Source organism: Nematolebias whitei, chromosome 17, assembly GCF_014905685.2.
Source record: "Nematolebias whitei isolate Nwh7 chromosome 17, NemWhi1, whole genome shotgun sequence".
NCBI classification, from domain to species: Eukaryota; Metazoa; Chordata; class Actinopteri; order Cyprinodontiformes; family Rivulidae; genus Nematolebias; species Nematolebias whitei.
The window spans coordinates 34,641,680-34,658,502 of NC_056514.1; the positions used below are offsets into that span (position 1 = coordinate 34,641,680).

The 16,823-nt window shown below is 39.6% G+C and overlaps 1 protein-coding gene across 1 annotated transcript in view; it reads left to right on the forward strand.

The window, feature by feature from the left end:
- LOC119423763 (glutamate receptor ionotropic, NMDA 2C) overlaps nucleotides 1–16,823 on the forward strand; it is a 107,188-nt gene that overhangs the window by 33,455 nt on the left and 56,910 nt on the right. Inside the window, exons 4-6 of the mRNA XM_037691177.1 lie at nucleotides 11,429–11,494; nucleotides 15,453–15,641; nucleotides 16,180–16,520. Of these exons, the coding sequence (XP_037547105.1) occupies nucleotides 11,429–11,494; nucleotides 15,453–15,641; nucleotides 16,180–16,520 (596 nt within the window). The remainder of the gene's footprint in view (nucleotides 1–11,428; nucleotides 11,495–15,452; nucleotides 15,642–16,179; nucleotides 16,521–16,823) is intronic.

Genomic DNA, 16,823 nt, shown 5'->3' on the forward strand with positions numbered 1-16,823 from the left:
ATTTCTTCATTTATTGCTGGCTCATTCATCAGAGACCAACCAGGTACCTCAGGTTTAATCTCTGCACTCGGCTGGTGGAAGTATGTGAGCGGCAATTCTTTGTCATTGACGCTACATGGTTGTTCGTCTAGTTGCTATTGAAATCCTTTCTTCATTGTTCCTAAAGCTCCAGTTACGATTGGTATAACATACGTTTTTGTGTTCCACATGTGTTGGACTTCTATTTCCAGGTTCTTGTACTTTATTTTCTCTGCTTCTTTCTTTAGGATGCTATTGCCATTCAGGATAGACACATCAAGTAACACATTTTGTTGTTTTTGTCATGGAGCACAATGTTTGGCCAGTTTGCAGAGATGGTACGATCAGTAGGGATGGTCATGTCCCACATGATGACATAAGCTCAATTGTCAACCACTTTCTCAGCCCTGTATTCATACCACTTATCAGATGTACCTACACCCAGTCTCTGGCACAATGCCCAGTGCAGGTATTATTATTATTATATTATTATTGTGGGTATTGTTCTGGCTGGAGTGAAGCTGCCAACATTCAAATCAGTAAAGTCTTGTATCTTTATGAATATTAAAAACCAGTAATGATATTTTATACTGGATCCAAAAGTGAGTCGGAAGCCGAAGCAGGGAGGCCAGGACCTCCTAAATCCAATGCCATTACCAATGAAAGAGCTAAAGTTTGAATAAAGGAGGTGTCTAAATAGTTTGAGGAAAAAGATGTTTTGTGAGTGATTCATCTATATCATGTTCAAGTTTTATCCTGAGAATTTTATCAGGAAGCAGTTTCATGAATTGTCCTAAAGATCAGCAACAAGTTCAAGCTCGACTTCAAAAACAAAAATCTTTATTTAAATTCTGGGCATTTGAGGTTTCAGATAGATTTTATCAGTCACTCATTCAGAAAATCTGGACTCTGAAACTATAGATTTTGGTATTTAGATGTGAAGACTGCACTCAGTGATGTATAAAACAAGCTGAAATATCTGATCACGGCTCTAAATTAAACAAATGCACTAAAAGGGCTCACAGTTGGGTCATTTTCGAGGCTGTAAATCTGTTAGATGGTGCTTTTAATTTATTTCATAAATAGTAAACTGTTCTTTTAATTCCCCTTTTTTAAATCAAAGGTGAAAGTCTGAATATAATTCATCATGGAGCGCTTTTTAACCTCTCCGTATTCAGGCATGTTGGATTACAAATATTTTATTCAACAATGGCTGAGTTGTGGGTGATAATAAAATTTATAATAGACAAAACTAAAAGTATTCTTTAAGTGATGACATTTCTTAGGTGTTGTGAGGCTGTCACCAGAAGATTGAATTCCAGCTGTTTCATTCTGAGAACTGGCTGCAGTCAGAGGTCATGCTGTGCTTTTGAAATTAGACTGAAAAGATGCGCGGAGCAAGACGAATTCGACTGGATCTGTGTTTGCTTCCCTTTTTAGAGGTTTGTTGGTTTGTGACCAAACCGATCTGCTTTTTTCACGTCGTCCTTCTGCACTCGCGTCTCCTCCCACCCCTCGCCCCATCGCTCGTTACACCCCGTCGTTACGTTTGGCTCTCTCTTGGCCTCGTGATCCAGAAAGCAGAAGCTTCTTAAACAGGTCACGAAAAGCTCAGAACCGCTGCACAGTTTGACCACTGGAAAGTGGAACTCATGTTAATGATCAGGTTACCTCCAAGTGCAGCAGCAGGAGCCTAATTTAATGAGGCGGTCAGTCAAACCGATGAAACCGAGGCGCTTGGGTCTAACATGTGACTTTGATAATTGCTTGTGACTGTCAATTTTTTGCAGGAAACGCAAGGCAGGTTTCTACTTCTGACAACCTAATTATCTGGATGGCGTTTATTATAAAAGGTTGCACTATTTGGTGAAAGCTGCACAGAAGTCTGTTGGAGTCAGCCTCCCCACCATCACAGACATCTACATCTCCAGATGTAGGAAGAGGGCCACCTGCATCATGAAGGACCCCACTCACCCAGCACACACACTTTTTGCCCCACTCCCCTCAGGCAGGAGGTTAAGGAGCATTAAGTGTAGAACCACTAGACTGAGGAACAGTTTCTACCCTGAAGCTGTTAGACTCATGAATCTCTAACCAGGAAAATCACTGTAATGCAACTTTAAATGATGATATGTCACTTTATCTGTGCTGCTGATTTTTTTTACCCCTAAGCAGCTATATACCATGGCTGCTGTTTAATACTATTATTTGTTTAGTGTATATCTTCAATTCTTGTATACTGTTTCTTTTTATATTTGATATTTTTGCTGTTTTTGGGTGTAACTAGGATCTTGAGTACACAATTTCGTTCCACCTCATGTACCACATGTGATGCAAATGACATTAGTCACCTTGAACCTTGAAATAAATAAACAAATTAATTAATTAATTAATTAATTAATTAAAAAAATGTAATCAAATGCAATGTCAGGGTGAAATTTGCATGGGATAGAACCATGTTATAATATTTGTTAAATGCTAATCCAAAATGTGGAAGAAGCATGAAAACAAACTAAGAATATTTCATGACTCAAAAGTTTGTAAAATTATCTTCAGCAGGAGTAACTTGATCTTTTTGTTCTTTTTATGACTTTACCCAGTTTGGTCCTTTATTCTTTCCGATGCTCCTTCACTTCATTGAAAACTGAAGAAGTGGTTTAAGTCCAGCTCTGTCAAGGTCCCAACATGACATTTCTGATTATGAGGTCTGTACTTTGACCGTTGTTGTGGAAAATAAAACTCACTGATAAAATACTGATGGGCACTCTGAGATGTCATCATTTGGTGAAGCAGAACTGTTGTGTATGGTGTGAATATGTGTTTACAGTTTGATACACATGGAGACAAACTAGACAAACAACCCCTCACACCTAGTGACAATGTATTATTGTCAGTTACCCCATGTTTTTGGTCTGTGGAAGGAAACTGGAGTACTTGGAGAAAACCCACCATGCATGGGAAGAACATGCAAACTTCACATAAAGACCCCAAGAGGGAGGCGAACTTATGCCCTGTGCTATAAGACGACAGCACTAAACTCTGTTTTGCCGTGGCCCCCATTTCTTTACATCTCACTTTCAGCCATCTTGTTGTAGATTTGCTGCTGCATAATACAGTTGGAGCCAGTTTTGGGCTTTCAAAATGGTCTCACATTTGATTAAAATGTTTTGTTGTACGGAGGAGTTCATTCAAATTTGCCAGGTCCCATGGCAACAAACCAAACTCAACTCATCATCCCTCTACCTCCATGTTTGACAGCTAGTATGAAGTATTTTCTCTAATAGGTGTAATTTGTGAGTAGGTTTGTCTTGTTCTTTTTCTTCAAGTACTTGGGGTCATCTGTTCAGGAAAATGGGGGATGTGGTAAAGAGATGAAAAAGAAAATCCAGATAGAATGGAGAAGTTTCAGGAGTGATTTGCGACAAAAGATTGGCAGCAAAAGCCAAGGGAAAAGTTTACAAGACAGTGGTGAGACCAGCTATGTTGTATGGTCTGGAGACAGTGGCAATGACAAAAAAACAGGAAAAAGAACTGGAAGTGACGAAAATAAAGATGTTGAGGTTCTCCTTAGGAGTGACAAGGATGGGTAGGATTTGGAATGACATCATCAGAGGTACAGCACAGGTTGAACAACTGGGAGATAAAGTTAGAGAGGACAGACTGAGAAGGTTTGGACATGTTCAGAGGAGGGACAGTGGGTATATTGGTAGAAGGATGTTAGAAATGCAGCTGCCAGGAAAAAGACAAAGACGAGATCTATGGATGCAGTTAGACAGGACATGGAGGTAGTTGGAGTGAGGACAGAATGAAATGGAGGAGGATGACTCGCTATGGCGACCCCAGAAGAGGGAAAAGGTAAAAGAAGACGTCTAGAAAACCTTAAAAGCTCTATCTTCAGACTTTTTCTATTTGCACAGCAGGAATTTCACCTTTTAGTATGAGCTAGCAGGATGTAGGAGTGGTCTGAGAAGTAATTCTATCATTCTGAATTTTCTCTGACCCCTACAGTCTGACGTCGAGGTATAGTTGGCTGTAACCCTTATAATCGTCTACAAATTGGTCATTTCTGCTGTGCACTGTATTCACAAACACATGAATTCCCCAGACCAAAAAACAAAAAAAAAATTCAGGTCATGTAATCAATAGCACTTCATTTGCAACTCTTGGCAACTATTTGTCCTGTTGAATCTTATGAAAGTGATGAGGGAGAACTTAGTTAGTCACAAATTGCCTGGGGTTTTTTTGGTGGTGGGGGTAGGGGTGGGGAGTTAAAAAATACTGCCATGGTTTAATACTCCAAATTTACAAGAAGTTATTGTAAACCTGCCAATTAAGACTAAAGAGGAATAATGTTTTTTGTCACGTTTGTGAGCAATTCATTTGTCATTTTAGCAAAATATATCATGAACTACTGGACAGTTTTTGACAACATTTACAGAAGATAAATAACAATCCATCCATCCATTGTCTTTACACACTTCTTCATTTTCGGGTCACTGGTGTCCAAATCCAGCAGTCACTGTATGAGAGGCAGGGGATACCCTGGACAGGTCTCCAGTCCATCACAGGGACACATAGAGACAACTGAGACAAACAACCATTCACTCTCTCACTCACACCTAGGGACAATTTACAGTTACCAATCAGCCTAACATGCATGTTTTTGGTCTGTGGGAGGAAACTGGAGTACCTGGAGAAAACCCAACATGCAAACTAGACCCAGAAAGGTCCCTGGCTGGGATTTGAACCTGCAACCTCCTTGCTGAGAGGCAGCCACTCAACCAACTGCCCGATAAGTAACTGAAATTAGAAAAAATGTGCAAATAGTAGCAGAACGATAGCTAAAAGTAACAAGTAAACAAAACTTGTTAACGTTAAAAGGAGCAGAATGGTAGCTAAAAACTGAAAGTAGCAAAATAGAAGCTAAACTCCAAAAAATAGCTGAACAGTCGCTAAAAGTATCATAAGAAGGCAGAGCACATACGCTGAAGCTGATTTCAAAATTGCACAAAATAACAAGCAAACAGGAAAACAAATACACACAATAACAAGAGAGCCCATGTTTCTCATTGTTCATCATCAAAACGAGTACTTTAGTTCTTCTGTCCACAATCGGAGACTTCTGGAAACACTGGAAGTGTGTTTGCTCTTTGATCGCTGCATACAGATCAATGCAGTCAATTCCAAAAGATCCGCTTCATGTTCGACAGCGCTAAGCACCCCCCGTGGGAGGAGAGGGGTGTGTGTGTGCAACCACCATGTCCACCATCTTCCTGTCACATTACCATACCCTCCTGCAGGAAGACTGCTAATTACGCCTGGACGTGACAGCCACACAGCCAAGGTGGTGGGAACAAGATGGCTGGGAGTGGAAGATGAAAGGAGAGGGGGGGGGGGGCGAATCTTGTCTCTTTGTGTGTGTGAGAAGAGAAGAAGGTCACTTGGTTGTAATTCTTCTTAGAATCCACAATCCAGAGAGTGAAGGTCCTCTAGTAAAATCTTTTTTTTTTTAACTTTAATTAGGAAGTGATAAAATCCAGACTGGCCAAAAGGTTTCAGCACGTTAATAGTTTGTTTAATAGCTCAGACTCAACTAATTGGATTGGAATGGCCATTAAAATGATGCACCTCAACACTTCTCTGGCACACCAGCGGAAGTAGGGCGCTACAGTTAAGCAGGGCTGCCAATCCTGAGTCATTCTTTATTTATTTAGTCACAGCTTGACGTGCCCGCCTAACGGTATTTTTACAGCTCTTTTGGAGCACATGGCCCAGTCAGTGGTCTGGTTGCCACTTCGTCTGCGAAGGTGCGTCTCAAACAAGCTCAGACAGAGAGAGACAGCGGGTAAAGATTCACCGAAGAAGCGTCTGGCTGTGATATTTTTGTAGTAGTCCTCGGGCTGCGGAGCTCTCCTGGGCTTTGGTGAAGACTGAACTGTGGGAACGGGAAGATCAACAGAAGGGAGAGATGACAGGTAGCCAGCCACCTCTGAGACAAGAACAGACTGGAAAGACCTGAGACCTCATCCCAAGTGATGATGGATGGTTTAAGACTTTTACTTTTCTCTTTTTGTCTTCTCACCTAATAAACTAACTTAATATTTTAACATTACTTGGGTTAATTTAAGAAGTTACGGCATATAAAAGCATTTGAAACAATAGATTATTGTTTCTTACTCTTTAACTTACATGTTTATGAAATGAGGAGAGCAACTCACAAATAGTTAGGCAGTTATTTCATAAAAATAAAATATAAGAAAAAAGTCTTCAAGTGATTAAATATGGAGTCCCTCAAGGTTCAATGTTGGGTTCAAAACTTTTTACTTTGTATATTAAAGATATATTTAAACTGTCTAAAATAGCATTTTTTTGTTTTCAGATAATACTTTTTTTTGTTTAAACTTAAGTGGTTTAATGATAATAAATTACTTATAGATTGGATTTTAAATTATTTAGGTATTTTTGGCAGGAAAAAAGATTTAATAATCTTAATAGATAATAATAATAATAATAATAATGTCATCACAATGTCAGCACTGTATGTTTCCATACAATGGCGAAATTAGTCTCTGCATTTAACCCATCCACCACCAGGTGGTGCAGTGGGCAGCTATTGAAAGCGCCCGGGAGGCATTTTGGGGATGAGGTGTGCTGCCCAAAGACACCATAGATGGAATCTCAGTAAAAATAATAAACATAGTTTATTGTTTATGATTTATCTGAAATCGTAAACTTAGGTAAAAATCTGAAGCATGTTAAAAAGTGTTGCAGTTTTAATCAAATATAAAAAGTATTTTCTGCAAAAATGCAGTGCGAATGGAGTGCTATATTTATTGAAGTAGCTAAAACTGAGTTGTTAAAGTAAAAACAAGCTGAACAGTTGCCAATGTAAGTAAAACATGAGCTAAAATTAACAAAACAATAGTTTCAAATAGAAAAGGGTAGAAAGCAGTAAAAAAAAGCAAAGCTATAGCTAAAAGTAGCAAACAGATGCTAAAACTCCATCCAGCAAGATAGAAGATAAAAGCTTAAATGAACCAAATGGTGGCTAAAACCTAAAAGTAGCATAACAGTAACTAAAAGCCAAAACTGTAAACAGTAGCTAGAAGCTAAACGTAGCATAGGAAGACAAAAAGTAACATATATGCTGAAGCAGAAGTCAAAGAGAAAACTGTTTTTTTAATTAATTCAAGCGATTTCAATATATTTCTGTAGACCGTTTTATTTCAATTAAAGTTAAATATTTTGATATGTATAAAAGTCATAAAAAACAAAACCCACTGCACAGTTTTCCTGATCAAGCTAAACATGTTCATTTATGAGTGGCTAAAATAACACAAAGGATACAAGAGTAATTTGAGTCCAACAACAGTATAGAAGTAACAAGAAAACAAGTGTGATTGCGGAATCAATGAATATAATAATAATAATAATGTCATCACAATGTCAGCACTGTATGTTTCCATACAATGGCGAAATTAGTCTCTGCATTTAACCCATCCACCACCAGGTGGTGCAGTGGGCAGCTATTGAAAGCGCCCGGGGGACATTTTGGGGTTGAGACGTGCTGCCCAGAGACGCCACGTGATGTGCAGTGACTGGGGATCCTGGGACTTTCGGATCCCAAGCCGGCTGCCCTGCCTCTACACCATCTCGGCCCCCCAATATACAACAAAAACACTGAAAATAATTATATGATTGGATTTTTATATTTTCAGATGGTTACGTCTGCTGCTTGTTAGAACAAAGATTTATTTAAGAGGAGGCAGCATTTCTCTAATCTAAAGCTTCTTGCAGCAGCCGTCTGTTATCAAATCAAACTCAGAAAGTTATAAGTGGTGTCAAAGGCCCACATGCTCTTTCACATGCTTACATCATGGGATGACTCGTTCCCCGCAGCACCATCGTGCCGCTCAGATCTCCAAACTCTATTAACCTTTTCAACAGAGGCAGCGAGAGATCAGCAGACTTTGACGTATTTTCTGGTGAATTTATTATCTGCTGCAGGTTGGGAGTTAAATTAGTTCATTCTTAACAGTCATTGTACTTTTTGCTTGTTATAGAGAAGACAGGCCAGACTTTTTTAAACATTTTGAGGTTGTTTAAATGTTAAACTTACCATGAAAACTCTAATGAACATAAACAAAATGAAAGAGAAAGCAAAACTGCAAAGTATATTACCACCAAAAGGCAACAGTGGAGCAATAATGTTTTGGACTGTTTCTAAAATATTTCATCAACCATTGGATGAATTTTATTATAACTAATGGAAATAAATCATTAGAGGTACCTCTACAACTGAATCAATCCAATTCAAGATGGTTGCCACAGCTATTTGAAATGAGCCAACACAAAAATGGCTATAACTCGGTCGGTTTGACTGATTTTGAGCTAAAAGTTGACATGGTAGTAGCGGAGAGTCATCCACAGTGCATACTCTGAACAGGAGACTGCTCATCATCACTGCTTTTCAAGATTTGGCCAAAAATGACTGTAACTCTGTCAGTTTCTTGGCAAAGAAGGATCTTGGACTAAAACTTTGGCATAAAAGGCTGCAGATGATGCATTTATTCAATGAAGGGTAGGTCTTTAAATAAAACAAGACAGCAATATTGCATTTTATAATCACACAAACTAAAGCAAAGCTCGAGAAGGCAGACATGAAATCAGTAGAGTCAGCCTGCCCCAAAATAATACTGTAGTTGTTTATCTGAATCTGGCTTCCCCGCTTGTCCTTGAATAGGCCAACTTTTCTCAGATTGCTCCTGGAGGATATGTAAATAATGAAGCTCTGCTCCTGCTCCCCCCTGAGAACATCTGTGGACCCTTATCAGAGCTGAGCCAGCTGTTAGACACTGTGCCATCTTTATCAGGACTATGGAACTTTCTCGCAGTGTTCACGGACAATCTCACCACTTTGGTGCCCCCCCGCAAAATGTCTCATGTCTATCTACGTATATTGCGTATACTGAGGTGGCTCTCTTCCTGCATCTGGAGGTGTAGATGTCTGTGACGGTGGGGAGGCTGACTCCAACATCTTCTGTGCAGCCTTCACCACTCTCTGCAAAGCTTTTCTTTCTGCAGCTGTGCAGCCTTCATGCCACACGTTGATGCTGGAGCACAGGACACTCTCCACTGCACACCTGTAGAAGGAGGAGAGGACAGAGACTCCATCAATTAGTGCCAAGGTTTAAAGCAAAGGTGATGATCAAAGAGTTGTGCTCAAAGTAGGTGTTGGGAAAGGAGTTGAGCTACAACCGAACCAATTTTTAGCTCAATATCTGTAAAATTGGCTGAATTTTAGACATTTTAAGATCAGTTAGCTGTGGCAGCCATCTTGAATCCAGGTAATAAAAGTTAATCAGTTGTCGATGTACATTCCGGTGGTGTCTATTTGAATGTTTTATTAAAATCTGTTCAGTGATTCATGATGTGATATATTCAGCAGGGTGATAAAAAAGGCTTTGGAGACAACAAATACTTTTGTCCTAAATAACGGAAAAAAATGTAACTGGTCCAAATTTGACCCAGTTTTGTGACAATTTAGACATAATTTAGGTTGCAAAGAACCAAATGACTCTTGTTACTCGATACACATTTGTTTTGTTGCCGCCCTCGAACAGGGGATCAAACCTCTTAGGGTGTGATGTCTCTAAAAGTGAAGCTTCTCTTGACTCTATTCTGTCCTTGTCCAATGTGTCTCCTCTTGCAGCTCTTGTCTGTTTCATCTGAAAGCTTGTTAAACATGTTTAACAACCTCATCCTTGTCAGCACACCATAACCAGACATGCAAATATATGCAGGCGCACACAGACTTGCACGACATTGGACCACCTCTTCCTGACAGATCGAGAGCGCGGGAACAAGTGTTTGCTCTTCGCACACACTCGTACAAGAATCGGGCTGAAAATCAAGAATTGACGTTTGTTGTGAAAATGAAAGAAAGGTGCAACATGAAATATTATTCAGCGCAGGAGTTCCTTTTACACACACATTGTTCTGCATTTCCATCGTTACTGCCTCGGAGTGGCGTCTTTATATTGTCAATTACTCAGGTTTTAAGAGCTTATTAGCGCTTGTGAGATGAAGTTTTTAGAAAGTTACCTGCAGGAATAAAGATAATACAGTTCATCCAATGCTCAACATACTCACAATGTTGCCTTTTTCTTCTTCAATATTTGTTGATCCTTTACTTTTTTCTTACTTTCCCAACATGATTTTTTAACCATATTGATTAAAAAAACTGTCAAATTTCTAATAATTAGCAAAGAATTAGCATTTCTTTAAGGAATGCTAATTGTGATAGAAGATACGAAGTTGGAACTATTTTGATCAAACTTTGTAAATGATGTTATGTGTGGTCCATCCATCCGTCCGTCCATCCATCCATCCATTATCTTTACCCACTTTTTCCTTTTTGGGTCACAAGTGTCACTGGTGCCCATTTCCATCCATCACTGTGTGAGAGGTGGAGGACACCCTGGACAGGTTGCACGTGACAGAGACACATAGAGACAAACAACCATTCACTCTTACTCACAGCTAGGGACAATTTAGTTACTGATCAGCCTATGCATGTTTTTGGTCTGTGGGAGGAAACTGGAGTACCTGGAGAAAACCATGCATGTACAGAGAGAACATGGAAACTCCACCCAGAAAAGTTCTGGGCCGGGATTTGAACCGGTGACCTTCTCGCTAAAAGGCAACAATTCAACCAACTGTGCCACCATGCTGCATATATATATATATATATATATATATATATATATATATATATATATATATATATATATATATATAATCAAAATCTTGCAAAATGTGTTAGTGCTCAGAGTATATTTGGGGAAAACTATCAGCTACTACCATAGCAAACTTTAGCTCAATATCTGTAAAACTGACAACGTTATAGTTGTTATAATTAGCTGCAGTGGCCATTTTAAACGGAAGTGACTCCAAAGGGTAATCAGTTTTGAGAGTTTTATTGAAATATGTCCGCTACTTCACGATATATTTGCTAACAGACAAGACGTGCAAAATCTCCTGCCTTTTGCTTTCAGCAGTGAGTGGTAACATCAGGCCGAGTTGCTAAAACAGACGTATAGATATATAATTTAATCTGAATAGATTTCCACAACAGCAGTTAAGAGCGAAGATGAGAAGCAGAGCAGACAGTTTCATCTTTTGTCAACACAGGGATTCACGTTTAAAGATACTTCCTATGTATGGATTTTTTCATAACCATGTTTTGACACAAAACCTGCACTTTGTTTGTCAAAGTGCACATTTATGGTATTAAACGGTATTAAATGTAAATCCCTGACTGCAAACATCAACCCTGTTTAAGAGGTCTGCGGCTGAGTCATTTCCACCCAAGACAACTTGAATAATAAGCGAGACTCTATTTTTACAGGCGGAGGGATCCTCCTTTTTGCAGATGGGAGCTTCTCTGGAGCAGCAGGTCATCTGCATGTTCAAGGTATGAACTCACATTGTGTCAAATCTCATCTATGCACTGGGAAAACTAAATGTAAGCTTTCATGGTGAATAATTTGAGGAATCAAGCTTGACAACTGGGATCTCTCAGGCTGATTAACACCATGAAGGGACATCCCAAGAGTGAGTGGGGGGAATCCCTGATTTGAAGTTCAGACCCGGTTCGCTCACACTAATACAATCTGATGGACTATACACGTTTTCATGGGATTAGAGAACGTCATCGTCACATGGTTTTGGAAGTCAGTTGGATAATCTCAGAAAAGTATGTTGTGCTCTAATTTTAACTGGATATGTGGAGCACTTTTACAACTGAGAGCTTTTTATTTATATCTACAGAGAAATGAGTGAATGTTGATACAGCCTAGTCGTAAAACTCACGTGATATTTACATCAGTGGATTTATACAAGATAACCTTTTCAGTCTGGTGGGGAAAAAAAAAGAGGTTTACCAGAAAACTTAATTTTTCTTCATTTTTGCAAGAAACATAACTGTGACTGAGCCAAGTGGGCGAAAAAAGGCACAAGTAGAGGGTCACTTTTCAAAATGAAACACTCTGCAAACCGAAGTAAATACAAATGTTGCATAGATTTACTTTTTGAATAAAGTTTTGCTTATGTCGGTACGGACTGATATCAAATGATTCATGGACATCGGTTCAGTCGTTGGGGAGCCCACTGGTTTAAATACTTTAGCAAATAGTCTTTACCGTCATTAAACACAGTAAAAGATTGATCCAACTTTCCCAATGAAATGAAAATATTGGGTAAATTTGCTTAATATTAGAAACGAGAAGACAACATGGTTAGTTCACTGGAAATATTTAAACATTTACCATTTTACATTTTATATTAATGTTCAAAGTAAAAATAAAAATCTTTATCGAAATAAAAATGTGCCATTTTGACAACCTATGAGTTAAATAAATGCTATCTCTGTAACACTTTACAATAAGGTACACAAAATTTGCTTAACTACTAGGGAACGCCTCAAGAACGAATCAGGAGCTAATGGGTGTTAACCAGTACTTAATGGGGAACACACAGCCAAGCCTTGTAGGGGGAATACTGGTTTAAATACTTCAATAAATAGTATTTAACATCATTAAACTCCCAGGCAGCCAGCCACAGCCAAAGTGTTTCAAGACATCTTGGACCTCAGACTGATGAAGCCCTCTGGATAGAGGGTGAAACGTCTTTCCACTAAAAGAAACTGTCCAGATGACCTGAATCACCATTATTGGATTTTGTACCTGGATGAGTGAGCATGAACTTTGATTATTGTAAAGTGTTACTGCTATCTCCTTAGTGTTGCATTTAGACAAAGTTTAATTACTGCTGGCTTTAGTTATCAGAATTGGCAACAAAAAAAAAATCCTTGGAATGGCCAACCATAGCTAACATCCATGCTAACAAAGCAACAATTCATCCCTCCATTTTGATAGTTGCTCTGTGGCATCCTTACATAGTGCCTGCATGGCTCCAGACCATAAACGTCTGAAAAGAAAAAAATAAAGTTAGTCAAGAAGAACAACGTTAACTAAACAGCAAATTAGTGAACAGAATAGATTAAAGCTCAGTTGAAGTGCAAGTTATATAGAAACAAAACATTTCTAGAATCTCAAGCTTAAGTTTTAAATCCAAGTGTACAGTAGTCCCTTGTTTAATGTGGGTGTTAAGTTCTGAACCCCCCACAGAAAGTGAAATTCCACGAAGTAGCGACGTTATATTTATTGTAGTATTTATATATATTTTAAGGCTTTAGAAACTCTTCCAACACCCTTGCAATGTTCTAAACTCTTAAATCAACGCCATTTTAACAACATACATACAGTACAGTATATGTAGCTACTAAATTTTATTTACTAGATCTGCAGAACTGGAGTGGCTCTCGTTCCGGGTCGACTCCATTCTAGTCCGACTCTGTTCGGTTTCTTCAGACCTAACCTGCAGCAACGAAGTCCATAATCAATGTTCTAAACTCTTACACCTACTAATTTTAACAACATACTTATATTTGGCTACTAAATTTTACTTACCAATGCATCCCCACTCTGAGGTCCTCATCGGCCGGTTGAAAGAGATGAAAAAAGGTGCCGGTGGACTTCAGATGGATCACCGGACCTTCAGCAGCGCACGTCCGCTGATGGCTCTTCGTTGGCTGGTTGAAATACATGAAAAACTTGCTGGTGGACAGATGGACCACTGGACCTTCGGCCACACGTGTCTTCTGAGGGCTCTTTGTTAGCCGGTAGAAAGACATGAAAAACATGCCGGTGGACTCCAGATGGACCACCAGACCTTCGGCGGATGTCTCCACTCGGAGATCCACATGGGCAGGCTACCAGCTCTCAAGATTCAGCGATGGGTTTGGAGGTCTGGTTCTGCTCTGGTTCTGGTCCGGTTTGGTGGATTCCGTGCAGCTTCTCTGCATCCGCTCAGATCAGATCAAAACTTTACTTTTAGCACTTTTTTCCGCAAAAGTCAAACTGTGAAATAGCGAGAGACTACTGTACTGAAATACAAACATTGGAAGCAGACATGTGGTTAAAATGAGAAGTAACATAGCGTAATGCCGCCATACACACTGCACTGCCGTATAAGTCGCATCAGTCCAAATATGTCTAATAAAGTGGAAAAAAACATAAATATGTAGTTTTTCCGTATAAGTCGCATCTATTATGCGTCACCACTGACTACCCGGAAATGTGGGCCGGTGTCGTGCCAAAAATCAACTGGCTAAGATTAACACTTAAAAACAATTATTTGTTTGCTCGAAATTATAGCAAAGGTGTGTCTCAGTTTAACTTTTCCTTAATAAATAACTTTAACGGTCAAATCAGCCGCATTTCAAAAGCCGATACGGTGTTGCGAGAGCGCAGAGGGAGGACTTGCTGTGCATTTCTTCAAAATTTAACAAGATAACCACCCCAAAACAGTTATTTGTTTGCTCAACATTATAGCAAAAGTGTGTCTCAGTTGAACTTTTCTTTAATAAATGCACTTTAATCGTCAAATCAGCTGCATTTCGCCTGGACGATGTGGCGAAATGCAGCTGAGTTGACCTTTGCTCCAGGAGTTCCAGAGCGAGAAGAAGGTGGCTTTGTATGGCAAGCCAAATGTCTCATTAATAGCCACTTTTATCTATTAATGAGACACTTGGCTTGCCAAATTACTCAAGTGCCCTCTAGCGGCTGAAAAGGGCAGTGTTAAATATTTTCCGTGTCAGAATGAATGAAATCGTCAGATCTCAGCCAAAAATTGGGTTATAAATATGGTGGGGGGGAACATACATAAGTCGTTTCGCTGTATAAGCCGCAGGGCATGCTAATTAACACAAAAGGTCAGAGATTCTTTATTGTCATTTGCACCCCATGTGGTACATGTGGTGGAGCAAAATCATGTACACAGGGTCCCAAAGGTGCGACTTATACTGCAAAAAGTACGGTACCTAAAGAGTAGTTGTATTCTGGCCTAGCTATAGTGATTACAGCATGCAGAAGTTTTATCATGATAGTGCGCAGCGTCATCATTTTGTTGTGGCTATGCTTGACCGGGCCTGGTGGGAGGCTCACTACAGCATGCTCTTGTTTCCTGTTTTCACATTACGTGTTATGCGAGTAAAAAGAGACAATTTCTATGCATTTTTGTATTGATGACACAGCATACAGCAAACATTAGGCATTGACAGTGTGCAGCTTCAACATGCAAACAATACACAATGACAGGCGTAACATCTAGAAGGAGGCAGCCACAAATTTCACGTGACACCATCAGTGGCCTTTTCCATGTATTTCTACTTCATTGGTTATAGGCAATCCTCTAATCTTACCTTAAAAATAAACAAATTACTGCTGTAAATCCTTCCCACTATTTTATGAACTTATATTCTAAATGTTACTACCGTAGTTCACCCCTTTAACTCAACTGGTTTGTTTCAGATGTTGGAGGAGTATGACTGGGGCGAGTTTGCGGTGGTCACCAGCTTGATGCCAGGCTATGACACTTTTGTGGATATTGTACAGTCTTACACAGACACTTCCTACTTCCTGTGGAACCTGCAAGATATTATGACCCTGGAAATGTCTGTTGGGGCCAATGACTTGAAGACCAAACGCATGCTGCAGCAGGTACGACCACTGACTGGTTTGCTAAAAGTTAACATGAAAAGCCTTTTATATGGTAAAAGGCCCTATAGCATCAAATAGCAGTGCTGCTGAGTCACTCCATCTTTTTACAAATCTTACATATTTCTTTTGTTAAATTTTTTTTTGCTTTGTGAGTGTATGCCAGTCCCAGTAGCTAAATGGCTTAAAAAAGCTTTGAAGTTCATCAATCTGTCCATCTAGTTTCTGTGCTTTTACACCCGTCCAGCATCGACAGGGCAAAAATGGAGGCTGACCTTTAAAAAGTAGATAGTGCTTATCGTTAAAAGCAAATCCATCGCCAAGGCAAAGCTCATAAACAAGAAGTGAAGGTCTTAAAAACAAAACTTGTTGAACACAGTTTGAAAAACATTTTGTGCAATTTAACTTTTAAGGGTCAGAGCAAAAACCAAAAAAACATGTTTTATTGCTCAAAATTGTTGAACATCGCGGCCTGTTATTTAATAGTAAAGCTACAGAGTTTCTGTAAAAGCCAACCAGATGATTGCTTTTCTTTCTGCAGTTGGACTCCCAGGTATTGCTGGCGTACTGCTCACACGAGGAGGCGCAGTACTTGTTCCGTCTCGCAGCTGAGGTGGGCCTGCTGGGGCCCGGCTACATCTGGATCCTCCCCAGTCTGGCTGTGGGCAACCCCAACAGCCTTCCACCTGCCACCTTTCCCGTGGGTGTGATCGGTGTGATAACAGACCAGTGGAGGAAAAGTTTGCGTCAGAGAGTGAGGGAGGGGGTCGCCATCATAGCCAAAGGGGCAGAGAGCTTTAAGAAGGCTTACGGTTTCATTCCTGAGGGGCACGGTGACTGCAACAAACCAGCCAAACAGTCAGAAAACAACACTCTGTTCAGGTGAGGAAAACATCTTAACTTTTCATCAGCATACATATTTTATTATCCTTCTTTTGGTTTTGCTTTTCATCCTTTAACTATTGCACTTCTGCATGTTGCTCACCTAAATTTATTAGCTTAATTCTGCTTCCATTTGAACAATAAATGTCCAAAATCAATATAACTTTTTCCAACAGGTCATCACTGTGTCATTATGGCTGGATTTCCTCAGTCTGATCAAGGGTTCCTTTAAAACTTCTTCCACCTTCTTGTCCAATGATGACTGACAGCCAAATGCTGAACTTTAAAACCTGCAGTTTGCAA